At 40.2% G+C, this 22175-nt stretch overlaps 2 protein-coding genes across 2 annotated transcripts; both read left to right on the top strand.

The window, feature by feature from the left end:
* The first annotated feature begins 1826 nt into the window (after window positions 1-1826).
* Window positions 1827-7673, top strand: miip (migration and invasion inhibitory protein). The gene is made up of 10 exons (XM_014166304.2): window positions 1827-2455; window positions 2583-2803; window positions 3508-3610; window positions 3722-3833; window positions 3994-4073; window positions 4194-4320; window positions 4470-4566; window positions 4800-4937; window positions 5076-6918; window positions 7155-7673. Exons 1-9 carry the CDS (start codon window positions 2137-2139, stop codon window positions 5208-5210), a joined length of 1332 nt encoding a protein of 443 aa, XP_014021779.1. The 5' UTR covers window positions 1827-2136; the 3' UTR covers window positions 5211-6918; window positions 7155-7673.
* Window positions 7674-12300: 4627 nt separating this feature from the next.
* On the top strand, window positions 12301-21787 carry si:dkeyp-61b2.1 (uncharacterized). Its single transcript, XM_082967390.1, has 10 exons — window positions 12301-12949; window positions 14345-14390; window positions 16761-16865; window positions 17096-17276; window positions 17524-17744; window positions 17895-18137; window positions 18374-18511; window positions 18716-18735; window positions 18945-19128; window positions 20612-21787. Exons 1-10 carry the CDS (start codon window positions 12890-12892, stop codon window positions 20857-20859), a joined length of 1446 nt encoding a protein of 481 aa, XP_082823516.1. The 5' UTR covers window positions 12301-12889; the 3' UTR covers window positions 20860-21787.
* Window positions 21788-22175: the final 388 nt, after the last annotated feature.

Raw genomic sequence — 22175 nt, 5'->3', positions numbered from 1 at the left:
ATTACTTCTAGACAACGGGTTACAATGAAAAAAATTATTGACATATTTTAATGAAAAACGTTATTTGGATGAATTTATTCATAGTATTTCATCCTTCCACAAGGTATTGTCCCGACACAAATCTAGGATTGCTACCCAAGCCGGCTGGTCGTTCGTTCTATAGGTTCGGTTGCCAGACGTCATTCAGTCTTTTTGTTCTGTATTTATTGCCATACTGGCTGGCAACGTATTTATTTATTTTTTTACCTCCTTTGTATCTCTTGCTTGCTAGCTACCCAACTACTGCTAACTTGCACTCACGTCAAACAATGCACCCAGAAAAATAACAGTAGCTGCATTTGCGTTTGTTTAATCTGTTTTCTAGTGACATTTATTTTGACACCCATAACGATGAGCTAATGAGGCGCTATTTTGCCTGGCATAGAAAATCTGCTCTCTCGTCACAAGACACTGTTGTTCAGAAGAGCTATCCAACGCCACAACTAACACAATCACTTCAAACTGAATCTGAAAATACTGCAAACTAGCAGCACTTCGTTTCGTTTCAGCTTTTTCAATATGTATATATCCATAAAAATGATGCCAGCTGATTCATGATTTCCACTGGCTGAGAAAACGCTGCTTCTCGTCCGGACTCCTGACAAGTTCATTACTATGGTACAGCTGGAGATCAAATTTGAATATTGAAACAATGTTGCAAATGTCGGAGAGACAGACAGCAACGTTTATTCAAATCTCCGCTGTTGAAAACTAAATGTTAGTCTAAATGAAATGTGAGATATAGTGGAGATCACGTTTATAAATTGCCTGGCTGGGCTGATGAGACATTGGACTAAGCAGGCAGATGGAACAGAGTAAATAGGCAGTTTAACGTCATAGATTTAGCCGGTGGTAACTTGTGGAATAGACACCTGCTGGAATACCGTTTTTAACCGATCAGCATTCAGGATTAGACCCACTGGTTGTATAACATGTTACAGACAATCTGTAGGGGGATAATATAATTGGCTGGGGCATCATGTGTTATGTCACTCCTTGTCATTTTAATTACAAATTGAATCCTAACTTCCTGACAAATCACATAGTTTTGAAACCTACATGTGTATTATATTATTTGATTACGTTCTCAGACCTAATGCTGCGTTCATTTTCAAGTGGGCAGGTGGTAATTACCAGTGAAGTGAAGTCGTAAATCCCAATTGGATGCTTTCATGTGCTTTGAACTCACCGAGAAACGCAGATTGGCTAATGGTCAACAAACTGCATCAACCATAAACTAAGTAACTATTACAGCGATCACGCTTGTAAACAAATGATAGCGTTCAAAAACCATATTAATAGATAGCTTTTTATAAATAATGTTTTGTTGTTGCATGACTGTCGAAAAGGCTGTTATCGAGGTAATTTCCTTAGTAGGTGATGTCAGAGATTAGCATGATGGAAAAATCGGAGCTCAGGGATGATATACGAGTTTCTCGCTTGTTACCAGTTGGGGGGCGTTCCCAGTCGCGAGTGGTTAATACAACATTTTTTTTCACGTGGTCATGATTGCAGAATTAGACCTAGTCTTCAAACCACAGAACCAGTTCGCATCCCAACAATGTCTCCTTTCTCCTGAAGTGTACACTCGTTCACTACTTTCCACAGTAGCATGGAGGGAGTTTCCACAATATTTCTGTACCAGTGATGGGAAGTGCACAAGTGGACACTTTTGGAGTAGATAGAGATAATTGGGACGTAAAATGTTTTTTTCTTCAGTAATGTGTGTTTGTTTCTTTAAAATGGTTGCGCGTTGCATTACGGGGACTAACTTCACATTAGCCAATCAAATGCTTTGTATGCTGATGCGTTGTTATGGAGTTAAAGTCAAGCTGAAAACATAGAAGACTGATAAAACTTGGATTGTGTTTGTTTATAAATTATTAAACATACATTATATATTTTAAAACTTGTATGAAATAGCCAGCGAATTTTCAACAAAAAAAATGTGTCTTCTGAATTGCCCAAGACTGGCTCTTTGCTCTTAAGCTCTTAACGTAACGTTGCTTTTGGTCTAGCTAGCAAGCTAACGTTAGCTAGCTACGTTAGCTTAGTAGCTAGATATCTAACGTTAGCCAGCCCACTGTTCAGTAGCGAATGGCCTCGCCCGAACGGTTGAGTGCATTGCGAGAGCGCAACAAAGACTTGTTGATGCAATTGAGGCACCAAACCGAAAGTTTATTGACTATCACCGGCACCAAAGGCAGCTCGGAGAATGATTCAAACCGGACAACACAAAACAACTCAACAAAAAACCCAGGTCAGAATAAAGAAAAAAGCCCCCCTGCAGAGAACATGGTGACCCTTATAGATGGTGACTTAGGTACTGCCAGGTCTGCTCTCAGCAAACCTACTGTACAGTTCAAGGAGAGAGACAACACAAAAACACAGGCAACAGCACCACTGAGATCTGAAGGTAGGTAACCTTAACAAGCTAGATATGCCAATGAAATGCAAAGGAACTGCTGACATAGACTAATATTGGCATATCAGTCACACAATAAGATTTCCATAGAAATAATGCTGAACCCATTTTTCCTCAGGTGAGGCAGTGGAATCTGTGAAAGTCACCCGCTGTCCGACCTCTACACCATACCTTATCACGGGACCCAAGCTTAAACCAGGCCAAGCTGCAGAACACTCTACTGTTTACACAGGATTTTTTCAAGACCGAAGCAAAGACCGTCCTGCAAGTCTTGTCAGATCACTGGATATTAGGAGGCACAATACCAGGCCTATTTACTATAATCAGGAGAATGAACGGGTGAGCAAATAAAAAGGGAGAAGGGAAATGTTGTTATTACACAAGTGGTGTAAGGATAGTTCTGCTAAAAAAAAAGTTGTTACTGTAGTAATTACCCTATTACTACCATAGATAATATATAAAGAAAGGTTACTATACACGGGTATATCATCTCCAACTAGATGGCACTGTATTATCAAAGTGAGGCAGTACAACCACAGATAGAACAATGAGCCAGATGTTTACCAGAATTATAGCATCCTGTTGGCATTTCCACTCACCACCAAAAATGGTGATGGGAGGAAGCCCAGTGGCCGGCTGTGGGAGAAGATGGATGCCGACAAAATTAAAATATGTTACAAACAGTTTTGTAGAAGTTTTTAAAAATTGCTTTGTTTAGAAGGAATGCAAGTGCAAATTTAGTTATTGCACATTTCACAGAGTAGACGTTCCTTAACAGAAGAATGCAAATATATGCTAGAACGCGCCAATAGGATCAAACTAGCTCGTGCTTGGCTTTGCCCACCTCTTTGCTTGTTCAGCCCATTATAATTAATTTCCTCCCATTGGAAACGACAGGCTGTGGCCTATCTTGGGTTAGTTATAAAACATATTTGGTACAACTGCTTGATCTACCATTGCACTCACTGCTGTGTTTTTATTGAGCAACACATTTCACCTTTAATAGTCTCATTAAAAATGTTGCCCTCTGCTTGTGTCCATAGAGGGAGGTTGGTAAATTCACATTCCAATCCCCTGGACTGGAGCAAACATCAGCCTCAGACAGACAGCGTCTGCAGCCTTTACTGGGCTATGACTGGATAGCAGGTATGACAATAAATGAGTTCTATACAGAAATAAAGCTAACCCAACCAGTTTAGTGGGGGTAGCAGCCAAAATGTTACTCTATATGAAATTGATAGTTTTCTCCTCCCGTAGGGATTTTGGATGCAGAAAGCTCCTTGACAGAGCACTCTGAGCAGTTCTTCAATGATCTGCGCACTTTCCGACAGGTCAACAGAGATGAGTGTGTCCACAGCCAACAAGCAGGGCAAGTGCATTCACTTAATGTAATATGTTTTTTCTTGAGCTGTGAATCGGATTTGGGCATAAAGTATTTTTAACCAAAAGATCCGACTATAAGAAGGCTATTACTGAAATAGATAATAATTCTTATTTAATGAATGACTGTTGATTTACCCTCCTCACAGAGTATCTGAAGAGGACCTTTCACCCCCACCACTGTCAATAGAGAAGGAAGACCAACAGCACGCCATGGACACTCACCAGTGTATGAGAAACCATAGCAAGCTTTTGGATTAGACGTACATAATGTCACTATTGCTTACTGAAGAAGAGACCCTGAATACTGTAACTGTACTGTCTGACTCGGTTTCTCCTTGTTGTTTAGGTACGTTCTGTTACAGGATCAACAGCCGACTGTTCCCAACCCCGTTGGACTCTCAGGAGTCATGTCCTGTGTGTAAGAAGCCCAAATACAAAATCCCCCACACTGCGGCTGAGCCAGCCTTTATCAGGTGAGACCACTCATCCGCCTGGTGCCACTTTTCATCTCACTGATCCTCAAATTCTACTAAAGTGAAGTCCATTACAAACCAGGATGGTGTTTTAATACCATCCCGTTATAACACTTGTCCTAAAGAATATGCTTTTGTTTCTGTCCCAGGGTCAGCATCCCTCGCTCTACTCTGTTGCCAGCATACCAGTACAAAGCCCATCGGAGGTGTAGCTTTGACCCCTCCGACAGCCTGGGTCTACCATCGGTGAGTGTGGCATGTGTGTGTTAGTTAATAAGAGAAGACTACATCTCTCCACACAATGTGGTTTTGACATTGAAACACACTCCTCAATCATTTGACTTATACTGTTCTGTTATCATCTTGCTTTGTCATCTTGCTCATTCTCATTGCTTATCCGGCTCATAGTTTGCCCAAAAACTATAATACGGTTTTAGTTGTAGTTGTATCACAAGCCTTTGATTTGATGTTCCCTACAGCACTGTCTGTCAGGCTGGTCTAACACAGTCCCCAGCACTGGGCAACAGCTCAGCAGCCTGGATCTGAGGAGCTCTGTGGACATGAAGCCAGCATGCTATGAAGTCCCCTCTGCACAGCCACAGTCTAAGAAGTTTCTGGTGAGCCATTGCAAGATGAATGAAAACATATCACATGTCTTGGTGGCCGTTGCAAAGATGTCTGTGTCTTAACATGTGTTTGTTTGGCATACTGGTATGTGTGGGTCTGGTTGATTGGTTTTCTGTTTTTTTTCTCAGGATTTTTCAGTGTCCAGAGTGTCTGGCAGTCAGCATTCTGACCAGCTGCTTGACGTGTCTCGTTTGGCCCGCTACCGTTTCCAGCGCCTGCCTGCCAACAGCAAACCACACAGCCCGTCCTACCCTGTGTTCTGACAACCTAACAGCACTATAAAACCTGTGTAGTATTATGATTTCATATTTTTACATGAATGAAGTCTTTAATAATGATGACGAATTAACCCTCAGCAGTTTTAACGTAGGATTATCATTGTGGCTATTGAATCATTAATGTATCTTTATTTTCTATCATACACTTATATAATGTGTTAAGTGCTTGATTTTCATTTTGATGAGCTACAGATTTTATTAAATGTGCAATATGCAGAAATCGCTCCTCCATTTCCTGGTTGCTAAAATTCTAATAGTTTATGTGATAAAACAAGCAATGTATAGTGTAGATAATCATTTCACAGCGGTTTAAGTGGTTTGGTTATTTAAAAGATATTGTATTTTCAGCTGTTTGAAGCTGGTGTACAAAACCGAAAGTAAATGACGCAAAAACGAAACATAAGAACGGGAAGCATAGAAATAGTGCACATAGAACATATTGCAACTTTTAAGATTGGTACCAAGATAATACGATGTAATTTGCTTAAATAGTATTACCATCAATTTAGTTAATTTCCGTTGTTAGGGTTGACAAATTAAATTAGATTTCACCTTGTTATTTTTTATGAATGCATGTTGATCTCTTTAGGGGTGGTGATGATTTCTGGGGCTTCAGAGGGACGAATAGCGGACAAGTGTAAGTGTTGTGCATACCTTAGAAACAATTTGACTTGACTCATTGTAAAATTAATAAATTGACAGAAGGGAAGACCCTGTTGGAATAATCTTAAGGAAACCCTTGCGCCTTTCCTTGAACTGTTCCTAGGCAGTCATTGTAAATAAGAATTTGTTCTTAACTGACTTGCCTAGTTAAATAAAAATAAATAAAAAATCAGACATGATTGCATAGATCGAAGCTATGGAGGTAGGCTTTTGCCTTTTATCACAAAATTGGATAAGGAATTATGTTTTAAAATCAACATTCAGGAATTTATTTGGTAAGATATTCAATTCTATATCAGAAAGGTGTTTTTGTTGATGCAGCCGGCCTCTAGTGCTGTTAATTCGTCACCACCTACAGGTAACTGTCAATATAAAGGAAACACCAACATAGTGTCTTATATTAAAATCCCTTTATTGGTCAAGTGTATGTGCGCAAGGGTTGCACACAAGGTTCAAGAGACATTTTACTTCCGTTTTCAAACCAACCCCTCTAAAAGACACACAAACACGTTTTTTTTTGTGAGGTGCTAGGGCCCAAGTTCCTTGCTCAAGGACATAACGGCAGGCCAGTTGCCAGCTCGCTTCCCGCCAGATTTTTTTCAGTCAGACCCGGGATTCAAACTTGCAACCCTCCGGCTGCTGGCTCGCGTCTAACCGCTAGGGCCACCACGAGCCGCCAGAACAGCTACAATACGTCTTGGCATAGATTCTACAAGTCTTTTTTATTTTAACTATTGGAGGGATTTGAAACCATTCTTCCACAATAAATTCTATAATTCGTTTTTCTGTTGATGGAAAACGCCGTCTCAGAGAAGCGTATCGGGCGGGGAATAGTTGGTCGGTGCGAACTTGGCTTGGGGCTGTGAAAAAGTTAAACATTTGCCAACTTTATGCAAATCACCAGCGGCGACCGCTCGGCGATGACCAATCATATCGAGTGGTTCCCATAACGAATTAGACGCTATGCGACCCAAGCTGGATACTTTCTTCAGCAAAGATGGCTGACAAAAATACTGGGATGGGAGCAAATGTAAGTGATTATAACGCCATAACAAATCATGTAAAAAAAAAAAAAAAAAAGGAAATACAGTTGAGAGGAATATGTTAGTTAATATTAGAGACAAAGAAATATGTATATTTTTTTGTCATAAAGTTAATTTACGAAAATCGCTATTTAGCAAGCTAGCTGACTAGCTAACATTAGCCAGCTTTATGGGTGTTGCGACATAAGTTTGAAATTGTAATTCTGTTTGTTTAATGTTTTAGAGACTCCTGAAACAACCAGCAAACCACGCTGTCGTCTTGTGAAACAGTGGATGTAAAGAATGTAGCTAGCTAAAGCATTTACCTCAAATTGAATGTACAATTTTGTAAGCTTACCTTGCTGATATTTGCCATTCAATGCATCTGAAGTAAAGTAGCTAGCTAACTATTTTCTTGCTTATTGTGCAGTGGAGGATAAAAATACCTGTATGCCTATGGATGTGTAGCTAGCTATGGAGACGATCTGTCTATGGACTCTAAAACTTTTGGTATACATGTTAGTTCAGAACCTAGCTATGAAACTCAGCTATCATAGACAGTTGTATCAACTTCAGAACAGTCTGAATGACATTAATGAAGCCTATGGATTGAGTAGAATTTAATATAACTTTGTGCCAACGATGAAAGTCGTATATACATGTAGTTTTTACCATGCATGAGATCCCCACATTGTAGCCTGTAAATGTAATATATTCACTGATCATGTACTCTAGATTGGCAAATAAAGGTGCAGTTCAGGTATGAATGTGAGATTGTTTTTCAGTCATATCCAATACCAGGAGTATCAAATTACAGTCTTTGAATGATGCTGTGTCTGCATGTATGTATTACAATTACACTTCAACAGTGTTTACCAATCTTGGTCCTGGGACATCAATGGTTGCACATTGTATCTATGCAATAGACTAGAAACATGATTTAACTAGATAAAGGCTGATTTGTAATTCATATATACATAAATATAATTTCAAAAACAGTACACTACACTTCCTATTCATCATGTAAATACTCTAAAACCGGTTCATCTCAATATCTAATTTCATTCATCTGCATTGATCTGATAAACACAGGATAGGTGTAGTATTTCATCAAATGAAGGAGTTCATTTCAACCAGTAGAGAATGTGAAACGCTTTATTGAAAGAAGTTCATTATCCAAGGGTTATAAATGCATAATAGATGCATTATAAATATTATAATTGTAATATATTATGAATACAAGTGCAATCTGTACTTCAATGCACATCTGGTGTGCATTATAAAAACAGGAAGAAAGAGGAGATGGCGAGAGAGGTGTGAAAGACAGAAAGGGAAAGAGGTAAGAACAGAGGAGCAGGGAAGATAGCATATGATTAATGAATCACAGTGCTACCCTAATATTCTCTGTTCATCACAATTACATAATAGTGTCTCTAGTGGTGTCTCCTAACCAGCCTTGGGCTCCCAGTCGGCCCGAATGTTATCTTAAGAGCTGGTGAGGCGGTGATGTTGGCATCCTCTTTCATCTCAAAACATACCTGCAGACAAGAGACAGATGGAGAGAGAGAGATAGCATGTTTAAGCCTTGTTTTTTTTATTCTAACACTGTCAGTCATCAGAATCATCAGCAGGTGAAATGCAAAACTGACCTTGGATCATTAATTCTGGGACTACTACATCTCTATTTCAATGTAAAGCATCTCTTTAATAATACTTCCTGTTGACCCGACCAAGTGACCTCTCACCTCTGATCATGCTGTGCCCTCTATGTAGCCAGTTCAGATGCGGGAGGGGTTCACCAACACATCTGATATAATCTAGAGGATTTAGAGAGAAGGGGAGAAAGGGATGAAGTGAAGGAGAGAGACTGTTATTGTGAAAGTAAGGTAGTTAAAGAGACAGTGTTCAACAGGAATCTGTGTGTGTGATCTCACCTGGTGTCCACACACGTCACACCCTTACCCAAACAGCAATCTCACCTGAGAAGTAGGTATCAAAGGGAGAGAAACTAGGGATTGAATAACTGCAGTTGACATTAGCTAAGTAAATGGAAGAATACTCTTATTGCAATGTGGATGGCTTATAAAGGGCCTTTGGTTGTGCATAGTGTAGTCTTTGGTGTTGCCTGGGAACAGCACCCTCTTCGAAGAAGTAGGAGGTGAAGATCTCCTGCATACGGATTGCCTCTCTTGCTGCATTGTTGGACCCCATCCTTGAAACATCCTGCAGAGCAGCAGACTTCTCCTCTGGCACACACAGGTGAGCTGCACATCCCCCCTGGTCCTCATGTCCATCCTCAAGTAGTTATGCAGTATACAGGTAGCCTACACACATCTGAATTCTCCCAGGAGGCAGTCCCAGATGGCCCTGGTCACCCAACCTTGCAGTGTCCTACATGGTAACTGTAGGCAATCGTTTTGAAGGAATCTCCAGTTACAAGGTAACTGTAGGAATATGGAAGGTAATGTCATTAGACTATTACATCACCAGGTCATTGTGGATTACTAAAATATAATATCCCTTATAACAAATCATCATAACATTGCATGTGTACACACGTGCATGTGTACACACATGTGCATGTGCAGCTTGTGACAATAGCAGGATCATATCAAGAATAGCATCACAAATTAATACATGGGTCATTCTTGGGCTGCGGTAATATTTTTTTTAAATATCTTTTTTTTTTCCTAGAATAAATAAATTTTCTGAACACCTCACAACATTAAGTACATATTAAACCTTAAAGAAAACATTAAAGCCCTTTTGTTATTGTACATTTTTGTCTGATATGGACACCATTTATCTTCAACCCGTCACAGACAATATGGAAGCTGTCTGAATATGATTATAAAAGATACTTGTTATAAAATCAACATTTACCTAATGCTCATGTGTCCCCCAAACCAATTCAATTATTATCAATATAAAATGTATGTAAAATATCAGAATGTTGCTAGGCTAAACCCTGAAATAGACTCATTATGTGTCAGCGAGCTCATCATTTAAATTTAAAAATGCTTTCAATTCAGAATTGTAACATAAATCTAATCTTCTTGGGATTGTCCTTAACATTTCAGACTGAGCACAGAAAACATTATTCATATTTATTCATCTTTGCCCATTTTATTTAACAAATATTGTCATGTGACGGGGTTGAGACTAGGGTGACAGGAATGAATACTGTAACAGGGTTGAAGAGACATCGGTTTCGATATAAACAAGTTTAGTTTACTATCATAATACCTCCAAGATTTACCCCAAAACATTGCGTTTGATTGTATGCGACCATGTAATAAGAACATTAGATATATTTAGAATAATCTGGGTTTTATTAACCAAACTACAGTAAATATCAAAACAAATAAAAACCCATTAGGCATTAGGGTAATTAATAACATTCAACAGGTTTCATCAGGAAAGTTCAACGTGTCATCAAACTGTAGGAACATTTTCCAAGGGCATTTAGAATGCTAAAACAGCTGTAGCTACAGCGCTAGTGTCAGCATGACTATCCTTCTCAGGAGCACCGTATTCATTCATTCATTCATGGGTTTCTTCCTGAGAGTCTGGCCCACATATCTTTCTCAACCTCCACGTGGTGGGATGTCACACGCTGTGTGTGTGTGGAATCAGCTCAAGGACTTCATCAAACTGATACCAGTGGATGTCGTCTCGAGAAGGCCAGAAAAATCTGTTTGGTCCTACACGATGCATACATTTCACTTGTACACTCATTTCATCCGTGCCGAGGATGATGCCTGGATAAAGGTTATCATATTCCACTACACACCACTGCCCCAGAAGACCTGGATTTCCCCCACAGCTTGTGGATTTTCCTCATTGGCTGGCTGTTCTGGAGCAGCCAGGACCTTCTGACTGAAACTGAAATGCTGTGTGTTAAAGCGTGCACAGTTTAAGTCCTTCTTTGTTGAACAAAGGCAGCTGACATCACGAGATATCAGCTCACCAGGAGAAAGGGTGATGACATGGTGTATTCTCATGGTGGAAGGCACAGCTTTTATCGGGCTTGGCATCATCTCCATCGCACTTTCAACATCGGTACTCTTCACAAAGAACAACAATGCACATTTCCCTGACCTTGAAGATCCTGGCTGTGGGGACTGCTCTGGAACATGATCTGGACTTTGTGGAGGAGTGGTCAAGTTCTTCAGTGCTCCTTTCCTCGCCTTGCTTCTTTTATATGCTGCTCTCCACTTGCTTCATCTGACTACTATACTATGGTTTGACCGGACCGGGTTATGTGCTGTGAAGCTAGCCACATAAAGGATTAGCCACAATAGTGGAATTTGCGGTTCGCCTTTAAAATAAAAGTCCCTCTTTGAAAGTGATGCAGAAGGTTCAAATTGGTGAAATCATGCCATGTTTAGACTTGATATTGTTAAACATGGTTGGAGTGTTGGAATGTGGAGCAATGAAATGGGGTATCAGTCTACTCAGTGACACCAAGAGAACACAACTGTGAATAGTTTACGTAAATATTAGTGTCGTAGCTCTTATTGCGGGACTTTAACTGTGTGAAATCACCTCCCCAGTCAGCCTATTGTGCGTATTGACATTCATATTGCACTATACAGCCCTACCTAACGATTGGGGATCAATGAAATGGGGTATCAGCCTTCTCAGTACCTAAGTGCTTTTTTCCCAAAGTCCTCCTCAAGAGTTATCAGGCTCCAAAACATCCACGCTGAATTGTTTTTCCTCTGGAATAGTGTTCAATACACATAGTAGGTTGACTGGTACAATAAATGTGGCTCAATTCACAGTTGTTTCAGAGTCCTGCAATACGACGCTAAGGTTCTCTTGGTGTCACTGAGTAGACTGATACCCAATGTCATTGATCTACAATCCATCTGTAAGGCTGTACAGTGAAATAAGTATGCCACCAATGCAATTCTAAAGTCTAATACACCCAGTGTGATTTCAACAGATTTTTGTCAAATTAACAAATGATTGTCTTTTGTTGAATTTATATAAGAACATTGCATGACTTTCATTGAGACTTTTATTTTGAAGACAAACCGCAAATTCCACTATTGTGGCTAATCCTTATTGTTGCTAGCTTCACATAGATGGGTCCGACCACCATTAATGAGCTGTCTTATAAATATTTTAGATGATGACACTTAGCTAGATAGTTAGCTAGCTAACTATAGCTACTGAAACAATTATGTCGTTTTGCTATGTTTTTGGGGAAGAACTTTGTTTGCCTCCATCAGCTAGCTAGCTTTATTACGACCAGCACTGTCCAGCGCTCGTGCGGCACAGACACTGGGCGCCAAACAAAGTTTTACCAGCGTCATTATTATGTGACGTGCAGTCAAATTCGGGTCCTGATTGGTCACAATAAGGATTAACCACAATAGTGGAATTTGCGGTTTGTCTTCAAAATAAAATCTCTCAAACAGCATTCTCTAATGAACTTTCTATGCACCTTTTAAGACCGCTCGTTCAAAGTCACCGAGATCTCTTCTAGCCATGGTAGCCAAAATAATGGGCAACTGGGCATTTTTATACAATTTCTCCATTACCAGGGTTTTGTTTAGAAGGGATACAGCTTTTGTCGAAATGTACTTTTCATACCAGGTTTAGGAGAATTTATGCAGTAGGTTAGGAGAATTGGGTTAAGGTTAGCGAAAATGCCAAAAAAAAAAAAAAACTTTTGATAACAACTGTATCCATCTAGACATGATGACCAATGACCATTTATGTTACGTGCCCCTTGTCCACAAAATATTACCAAAAGTGGAAGTGGCCAACAAGCGCGCTATATTTATCTGCTTCTTTATTGGACAACTCACTGACGACGTAACCCCGCTAAACTCGAACATGAACAAAACCTCCGCTGCATATTTTAGCACCTTGACCAGAGATTCAACCAGGCATGGTAATTGAACTGTATTCTGCTTGTTTCTTTTGAAAGGCTACATTTAACAGGTGACTTCTCTATAGTGCGAAATGGATTATCAACGCCATAATACCTCATGTCCTTTGAGAATACTTTGCCTTTTTAATCTGGTAAGTATGTTTTACAGATGTTACTGGGTTTAGTTTAGGTACTGTGATTTATGTTTTTTGTATGATGACGATGATGATAAGAGATGTAGATAATTAACATAATTATGATGACCTATTTATGATTATTGTGGAGATGATGATGGTGGTTGATTATGATATTATGCGAATGTAATTAGGATTGTTATTATTGCTGTTATTATTTGTGCTAATGATACATCTTTTATAATTGTAATTACAGTAGTATATCATATTTTATGTTATAAATTGCAGTATAAAATGTTTTCTATATTGATAGGTGTAGCCGACTTTTCAGATATGAAAGATAATAATAAACAAGTGAACATAAAGTTAGGGCACTGCTCTTACAGAAACTGAAACCTTTTTTTTATCATAACCCTAGTGAGCCGGCTGCAGTTTGTCCTACACTGCCAGTAAATGTAGTCATTCTAGTATTGTGCAAAGTTTTATAGAGCAGTTAATTCACTGAAATCAAGAATGCTCTCATAATATTTTTGTTAAGATCAGGGGATTAGTTTATTGAATGTTAATTTTTAGTTTATAGATTTAGATAGCTTGTGAATCTATAATTAACAGTTATTATAACAGCTGAAATTGTGATTGTTATTTTGGTGCTTACCAAATAGTGAACTAGAGAAGCTTTATGACTGAACCATTATTGATTTGGCTTATTGCTGTTTTTATTGCCAGTGCAGCCAAAATAAACTCAGTTTTTGTGTCAGCATAAACATGAGTGTGTGAAGCTGAACTTTTAACCTAGTTTGTACTAATTGTTGTTTGTTTAGGTGTTTTACCAGGATTTTTCTTGGTACATTCTGTGACAGTCACTTTTTTCTGAACGGGATATTGTTTGGTGTGTGGGTTTTGCCTCCAGGAAGCATAGCCGTGGGAAACAGGGGGGCTGAGGGTGCAGCACCCTCTGAAAATTCTGAATTGAACAAAAAATATTAACCAAAAAAATAAAATAAAAAAATCCACAAATGTAGTGCACCGGAACTTCTGTATTAGCAGACCAATATAGCCATCTGTAGGGCAGACAATTCCCCCCCCCCCCCCTTCCTGTGGCTATGCCAGGAAGTGTAGGTGTAGTGTAGATAACTAACTCTGTAGGTTATGGCCATGGCATTTCCATGTTGCAAGGTTTATCATCTGTTTACTGGCAGAGTTATCTCGGTTTACCTAGAGCGTAATTTTGTCAGATGCTCATAGTCTGTCCATGAGAGATTACTGCCAGAGGGCTGAGGGAAAGTAACTCTTCTACATCATGGCTGGACTTCACTCTGAGAACTGGAATATTCTGTTGTTGCAAAATAAAATAATGATTCCTCTAATGATCATGGTTCTCTCTCTCTCTCTCTGTCTATCTCTCTCTCCCAGGTATCCTCTGTATTGTTGTCCAACTGTCCTCATATCTGTGACCCAGGTAAAGCCGTCAGTTTATCCCCCTGAACTAGATAGTAAAAGTGGGGTAAAAGATTACACCTGTCTCACAGTGTTACAAGGTGTATTTACTTCTTGCTTTCATCCAGCAATTCTACTCATTTTGCCATGGGGTGGAGAGAAAAAGTAGCAGTTTTACAGCTAATTTCCTGCAATTCTACACACTTTGCCATAGGGTGGATGCAGTTTTTAATATGATAACTGATAATCAATGGGCCCTACCCCGGTCGGTAAATCGACCATGCTTACTACAAGTTTAGATAGCTGGCCTCTAGATTAATTTAACAATCTATTCTTTTTTGCAGGCATGGGCTAATTGAGTGACTGCTGATGCACAACCAAATGTCGAAATTGTACCTTGTGTATTCTATTACTGAGTTCTCCCCCCCACCTGTCCCTGATCAGCCAGTTGCCCATCCCTGATCTAGTGATTGATCATTCATTCTACACTGTCAGAAACTGGCACTCTGGAGCCTGTGATGAAACGTCATGGCACAGGAAGTAGCTGAGCACATGCAGTATATCGTTTTCTGTGGAATGTGATATTGGTAGATAAGGAAGCCATCGATGACTTTTGTGATAATTGAATAGTCTGTCACATCATTGGGAATAGATTTGGGGAGATGCCCTTTATTTCCTAGCCACAAATGCTGCTTGTTCCTGTTTTGACCCACTGACATGCAAATAAATGACCTTTAGAGATGACAGACACAGTCAGCTCTCTGTGTCCGTGTGAAGGAGATACGTCTGTCACAACAGAACACATTTCCATCCACCAAAAAAAAATGCATGATAGCTGTGATGGAAACAGGAAATTTAGGTAATTTTTTAAAAATGCTGACAGATAATTTATTCATTCGACATGGGAAATCTTGTGAGAAATGTATTATGTGAGAAATGGAGGTGGAAACTCCTTTATGGGTAAATATTGATAAAATGCCTATCATATCGAAGTAAACTTGGATTCACGCGATGATATGATATGGATTCAGGAAACCATGCAGTTTATTAGGCTACTGTAACGGTTGTCGTAAGGATTGGACCAAGGTGCAGCGGGAACGTGTACACTCATCTTCTTTATTAAATCAAAAGAAGGAAAAACAAACAAATCACGTATACAAAACAACGAACGCCACTAAACAGTCCTGTCAGGTGCACAGACACAAAACAGGAAACAACTACCCACAAACCCCAATAGCACAAACACCGCTATACATAGGACCTTCAATCAGAGGCAACGAGGAACAGCTGCCTCCAATTGAAGGTCAATCAACAAATCCTAAACATAGAAATAGAAAGACTAAACTGAACATAGAAATACACTAACATAGAACATAGACCAAAAACCCCGGAACACTCTAAACAAACACCCCTCTTACATAATACCATAGCCCAACAAACCCGAACCCCATAAAACAAACACCCCCTGCCACGTCCTGACCAAACTACAATAACAAATAACCCCTTTACTGGTCAGGACGTGACAGCTACAGATGAAAGTTATGATGAACTTCACAGGATGGTGAAAGTGCACAGTGATCTTGATGCTCCTTTCCAATAAATATCAAGGGTCTTATTCTGGTGATGTGATCGATGCTTGACTGCCGTTTGACAAATAAAAATATTATCTTGTCCATTATAATCTCATCTTGTAGACTAGCCTACCCATACAGTCTACCTTCACTATATCTGTGAGCTGTTGTTGGCTAGAGTGCACATGCCAAGACCAGAGTAGGCACATTTTTTATTTAACGCAACAGTTTTTGTGACAAAACAATCAGCAGAGTTGAAAATGCCATGGAAACACATTGAACTTTAGATTTTTTTCGGTACATGAAAACTTAAGCTAAAAAGTAAATTTTGTGTGCACTATGTCACCACACACAGATTTTTACCCACAAGAAGTCTGTTTGGTGGAAACACACCACTGACGGAAAAATGTGCATATTTTCTTCATGTGGATTCTAATTGGATGGAAACCTAGCTGCTAATTTAAGTACTTCCACTTCAACTTCATTTTTTGTAATCTCGTCCTACCACAACATTTCTTTATGACACCGTCAGTGAAAAGACGTGCCACTGGCATCATACATATTATATAGTATGCTATCGTGAGTGACTATCTTTAAAGTTTGGTCAGTCTACTGTAACGGCAGGCAACTCTCCACATTCAGAACAGTCTTTGAGGAATAATTTATCTTCCATTCCATGGCTCCTAACTTCTGTGAACCCATGGTAAATACTAAAGTGACTGTAAATGCACTGAAAGAGAAAAAGAAAGAGTCAGAGATGGAACAAGTGTGTCATCAGGATGTTGATACCTATGTGAACACCTGTCATTTGTCCTTTGCAGGCTTCATTATTAACAAGTGTAAGTGTGTCCCTTGTCTCGATGGCCACTACTGGTACACGCAGAACGGCCTTCCGAAGTGTGACCCCTGCAGCAAAGCCTGCTCAGGTAACTTTTACAGTTAGGCATTACATTGGGTTCTTTCATTCCTCTACACTAAACGTCATACCCATTAATGCATTATTTACCTCAAGGAAATACAGCATGTATATTAGTAACAATAGTTTAATATAAAATGGCATCATTATTTTACAGTAGTTGAATAAGGGACAAACATATTGAGAGCAAATGTCTCCTAGATAATTTGTGTGTTTGTGTGTCTTTGTTTGCGGGCAAAGTTGATCAGCACTTGACACAGGTGAAGGAATGCAGCCGGGACTCAAACCGTGAGTGCCACTGTGACAGCGGCTTTTTCTGTGACATCGCTGCCCAGTATACCTGCAGGAGGTGTAAGCCGTGCTCTCCCGGAACCTTCTCCAACAAACCAAACCTAACCATGTCCTGCAAACCCCACACAGAGTAAGTCCACAGCTATGCAGCACTGGTGCTGAGCACTGTACTGATTCAGACATTCTCTGCCTACCATAAAGACTTGACTTATTAAGCTTTATCTCCCTCTACTGGATTTATGAGTCATTTGAAACAAACAATTGTACACATGGCCTACTTTTACAGTAAATTCAATTATTATATCTACTAGTATCCAAGACTGTACTTTCTAATTTAGATAAACCACCTCACAAGTTCTCTCCTGGCTTCTCCCCAGTTGTGGCCATAAGGGAATGATCATGGTGACAGAGGGCACTGCCTCTCAGGATCGTGTATGTGCCCAGACCTCCCCTAACTCTCCTACAACCACTGCACCTCCAACTGTCCACAGCTCAGAGATAGGCTTTCATTCTTCTACCTCCAGTGGAGTCAGCACCACCCGAAAACCCCCCATCATAGCATTCCCATCTAGACTGGTGGGGTCTACATCTCCTGATGGTATGGCTCTTATGAGAGCTTTCTCACACTTGAGTGAATCCAAGAATTTCCTGCTCTGTCCACTGGAGGGCTTTAACATGCTTCACCAGTCCAGCACTAGAGGTTTCATTGTCCTGCCATCTAATCACACTCATTTTCTGTTTATTCCAGCCTTTCCCAAAGCCATAATTTACACATCTGCAGACCCTTTACCAGCCTTACTCACCAGGCCTTCTTTGTCCCAAGCCCAGAGCGAGCCCTCTACCTCCCTCCCAACTAGGAAACAAGTCACTGAACACAGCTCCTTTGACCCCAACACAAAGCTTACCACCAGGAGAAACCCCAGCAAGGTGGACAGTAACACCTCACCTGCAGAGTCTGCCTCTACACCTCCTCTTACCACAGAAGACAACGGTATGGTTCTCAGAAGACTAGAGTATCCCATCTCTCCATTTCTACTAGATGATTCATTCTTTCAGAAATACATTTGTAGTTACTATAGGCTCTTAAAGGGTCTGTTATATTCAGTAAAAGTAACATAACACTGACAGGTTCAGCATTACAGGCTTCCTGCTCCTGTCTCTCTGCCTCTCCATGACTCTGATGAAGCACTTTTTCTCTGCTCATCCCAGACTCACCTTATCTTTCAGCAACAGATACTGGACCGAGCCCTCCCACTCTCCCTTGGCTGCTGCTGATAGGTGGGCTACTAGGGGTTGTCGTGCTGCTGGTTGGTTACTTTGTCCGTTGTAGGGAGAGGTCACTGAAGTCCATGGACAAGTGGAAAGGTGAGCGAGTAAAGTGTTTAGATAACACAAACACATTATGCAGTGATGCATCAGATTATATGCCATGTTTCCCTTTCTATAAAACCCAGTAAATAAATACACTTACAATATTTATAGGGAGACAGTGAAACATTGTGGTGTATACATGCATATAAAATATGCATTTTGATTTCTTGATTTCTATCTTCTTTTATATTCATTTAGGTCCAGTATTTGGTAAAAATGTGAGTACAGTACTAATTCTCTATTTGCATAAAGTATGTATCGAACTTCTGTACAGTGTTGCTAGAAGTATAAACGGTGACTTCTCGAAAGTCAAATGGGTCACTGTGTGAGAATGTGTCTCTACCTTTAAGATGAGCAGATTTGTAAGGAAGGTTTAAGAGGGAGCTATAATGTGTGGGAGAACCATCATTGTCCTGCTGCCCTACAGACGGATTCCTATATACAGGCCCAGCCACCACAGGAGAGTTGCCCACACCTGGAGGCCCAGCATCTTCTGGGGAGGGAGACTGGGGGAAATCCTAGACAGGATGGTGCAGGGTTGCTACCTCCAGGGGTCATGAAGCAGCTCACAGTGGACCACTCTGGAGGAGAGAACATTAGCAACACAGTGGGTAGGTGTAGTGCACCGCTCTGCGCTGGTACTGATATTATTACACTGTTTGGATATCATATTGTGTAACGGCTGTCGTCGTAATGAGACCAAGGTGCAGCGGAGGATGTGTGTTCATCTTGAAATTTAATTGAAAAAAGAGAACACTTTACAAAAATAAACCAAAGACGACAGCAAAACAGTCCTGTCAGGAAAACCTCTAAACAGAAAACAATCACCCACAAACCCCAAAGGAAAACAGGCTGCCTATGTATGACTCCCAATCAGCAACAACAAACTACAGCTGCTCCTGATTGGGAGCCACACACGGCCAACCAAAGAAACAAACCAACATAGAAAAATAAACATAGAACGCCCACCCATGTAACACCCTGGCCTAACCAAAATAGATAACAAAAAAAACCCTCTCTATGGCCAGGGCGTTACATATTGTTACATTGTATCTTATGTTTCCGTGGAGTGTAGCCACATTTGGACAGACATATTTCCTCTAGCGTGTCTAAAAATTAGGGGGCTAAAGGTCCGGAAAAACTCGGGTCTGGAAACATTGTGTTCTTCGGCAAGGAAGTTTGTTTAATCTCACTTGCGTCTGAGTTCATATTTCCCTTTCCAGTTGTTTTGTTTGGCTGTGAGTTGAGACATATTTTTTCTCGTTTAAACTTCCTGTTCAAGTATCACTGCCAAGACACAGTGGTACCAGCGCAGTGCTGCAGTGTATAAAGCAGTGTCAGAGGTTCATTTAGTGAGGATACACAGGAAACCACAACCAGCACATAGAAATAGGATCATGTATAAACTCTTTTCCAGTACATGACACACTGACGTCACGCACTGATGCGCACGACTCTTGGCGGCAGTAAGAAAGCCATTGCCATCTGCGCCCATTAAACATAGCCTAAATGTACTTTTTTATTACTTCTAAACAAAATACCTTTTTGGGGTTCTCACACCCTTACAATTATGTTTTGATTCTTGCATGAACAGTCGCTTAGATTATATTTGGTTGTGATCTTTGCAAAATAACTATTTTGGATGCAGCAGCTGTTAGCTATAATGCTAACGCTCATTGATATAGGCTGTAGCAAAAGCTAGCCATAGGTTTTTAAGTATAATGCAGTTGATTTGTGATGATGACACAAACATTATATTAAGCAGGGCATTCATACGAGCCTTAAAATCCAATTATAATCCAAAAGTAGTGTGAAATGCACTATTAAGCAATATGTAAATAGAGGCTTTTTTTGCTGGTGTTCTATAAGAACTCCCCCTTTTTATGTCACCAACTTGCGCGCCTCAATGTTTGTAAACACAGAAAGGGGTCTATATGCTGCTGAATGAGGCCAGCTTTTCACTTCTTCTCTGTACATTTATTACAGTACTAAGTTCAACAGGTTTTATATCAGCATTTACTGTGCATAACAGATAGGAATGTATGTGTCACCTGTTTCAATAGTTTAATCGAATAATGTTGGTGTTTGATTCAGGGTCCATTTACATCTACTCTCCGGGGACGGTTGTCCTGGGATACAACAAGTCGGAGAGGAAGGTGGATCAAGTGGAGAGTGGAGTAGAGGGCTGTCCCCTCACCAGAACACCCCAGCAGGAGTCCTCCTGCCCCCTCCCTGAGGGCCCTGCTCTGGGGCCAGAGAGAATGAGTACACAGGAGGAGACCTGCAAAGAGCTGAGATACCCCATCCCGGCCACCAGCAACTGGGAACTAGAAAAAAAATGAAATTGAGGATTAACTATGGAAAAAGCCTGAGGAGGAGCAACTTCATTCAATATCAAATATCATCTCTAGGGCAAGAATGCAGACAGAATATTATTTGCTACTGTAAAGACTGTTAGACTGGATGGCTTCCTTCTGTACAAGGATTGCAAAAGCCACTGGGGTCCCTCAGGGGTCTTCTATTATGAATGAGTGACAGTTTGTTCCAACTGTATGTAATAGTCTTAGCACGGTTTCAAATTCACTGTAAGTCACTGTTGTGACAGCAGTGCTGGGACAGTATTTGAGAGCAATGCATGGTCTGTTTGATATGGGGTGTCGACACTGTGAGTCGGAGTTTCCCATAATTGGGTACATGTACACAATGGCGCCAGATCGTGTGAGAGTCTAAGTGTATCAACCACAGAAACAGTGAAGACAAGAAATTCATATGAGGTGTGAAGTAACCTATGTAACCATGATACAAGTAGGGTTTGGGGTGTGAAGAGCTTACAATTTCCATTGTAAAGTAATACAGTAATACCATGTTCACGGGTTACAACCTTTGTTCTGTGAATCTATGATCAAGACATTGCTATGTACAGTAGCCTACAGGACGAAGACAGAAGAAAGATGACTTTATAACAGACAATAGCAATCTGTTCCAGTCTATTCCTTGACAGAAATGTACACAAATGAACAAACTATTTCAAGTCACCTCTTTATGGTGAAACCACTTATGTAGTTGACTATGACTATGTGCAGCCAATCACTGTCTGTTAATCATGCAGACTGTACAGAACAAATGTAATATTTTGTCTGTTTGACAAATGCATGTGACGTAGGCTATGCCATAGCATGAGCTGTTTTTTTTATCCTTCAGAAATTGTAGAACTGTTTCAAGCAAGTGTTTACCGACAAAATACAATTTACGATGATTTCTGTATTAGTATGGAGGAATGAAAAATGGTCTCTCTTTTATATAGTAGTAGTGCTGAAAATGTTGACTCAACATTTTGTGATTAACATACCAAATTTGGCACAGATGTAGATGTACAGTGCCTTTGAAAAGTATTCAGACCCCTTGATTTTTTCCCACTTTTTGTTACGTTACAGCCTCACTCTAAAACAGATGATCTAAAAAAAAATCCTCAGCACTCTACACACAATACCCCATAATGACAAAGCGAAAACAGGTTTTTAGACATTTTTGCAAATGTAGGGGTTATTCGGCTGTCCGCATAGGAGAACCCTTTTTGGTTCCATGTAGAACCCTTTACCCTCGACATGGAACCTGGAACCAAAAAGGTGTTTTACCTGGAACCAAAAAGGTGTTTTGG

This window comes from Salmo salar, chromosome 22 (genome assembly GCF_965601325.2).
Source record: "Salmo salar chromosome 22, fSalSal1, whole genome shotgun sequence".
In the NCBI taxonomy this organism is placed as follows: Eukaryota; Metazoa; Chordata; class Actinopteri; order Salmoniformes; family Salmonidae; genus Salmo; species Salmo salar.
Note: the sequence above shows the minus strand (reverse complement) of the source record. Positions and strands in the feature narration are given on the sequence as shown.

Bases quoted from the DNA above. Each gene is read 5' to 3' on its own strand.
- miip (XM_014166304.2), top strand. From the start codon at position 2,137: ATGGCCTCGCCCGAACGGTTGAGTGCATTGCGAGAGCGCAACAAAGAC. The intron at 2,804-3,507 runs GTGAGCAAATAA...TTGTGTCCATAG, and splicing joins ATAATCAGGAGAATGAACGG to AGGGAGGTTGGTAAATTCAC. The intron at 4,938-5,075 runs GTGAGCCATTGC...TTTTTTTCTCAG, and splicing joins CACAGTCTAAGAAGTTTCTG to GATTTTTCAGTGTCCAGAGT.
- si:dkeyp-61b2.1 (XM_082967390.1), top strand. From the start codon at position 12,890: ATGGATTATCAACGCCATAATACCTCATGTCCTTTGAGAATACTTTGC. The intron at 12,950-14,344 runs GTAAGTATGTTT...TCTCTCTCCCAG, and splicing joins TACTTTGCCTTTTTAATCTG to GTATCCTCTGTATTGTTGTC. The intron at 16,866-17,095 runs GTAACTTTTACA...TTGCGGGCAAAG, and splicing joins CTGCAGCAAAGCCTGCTCAG to TTGATCAGCACTTGACACAG.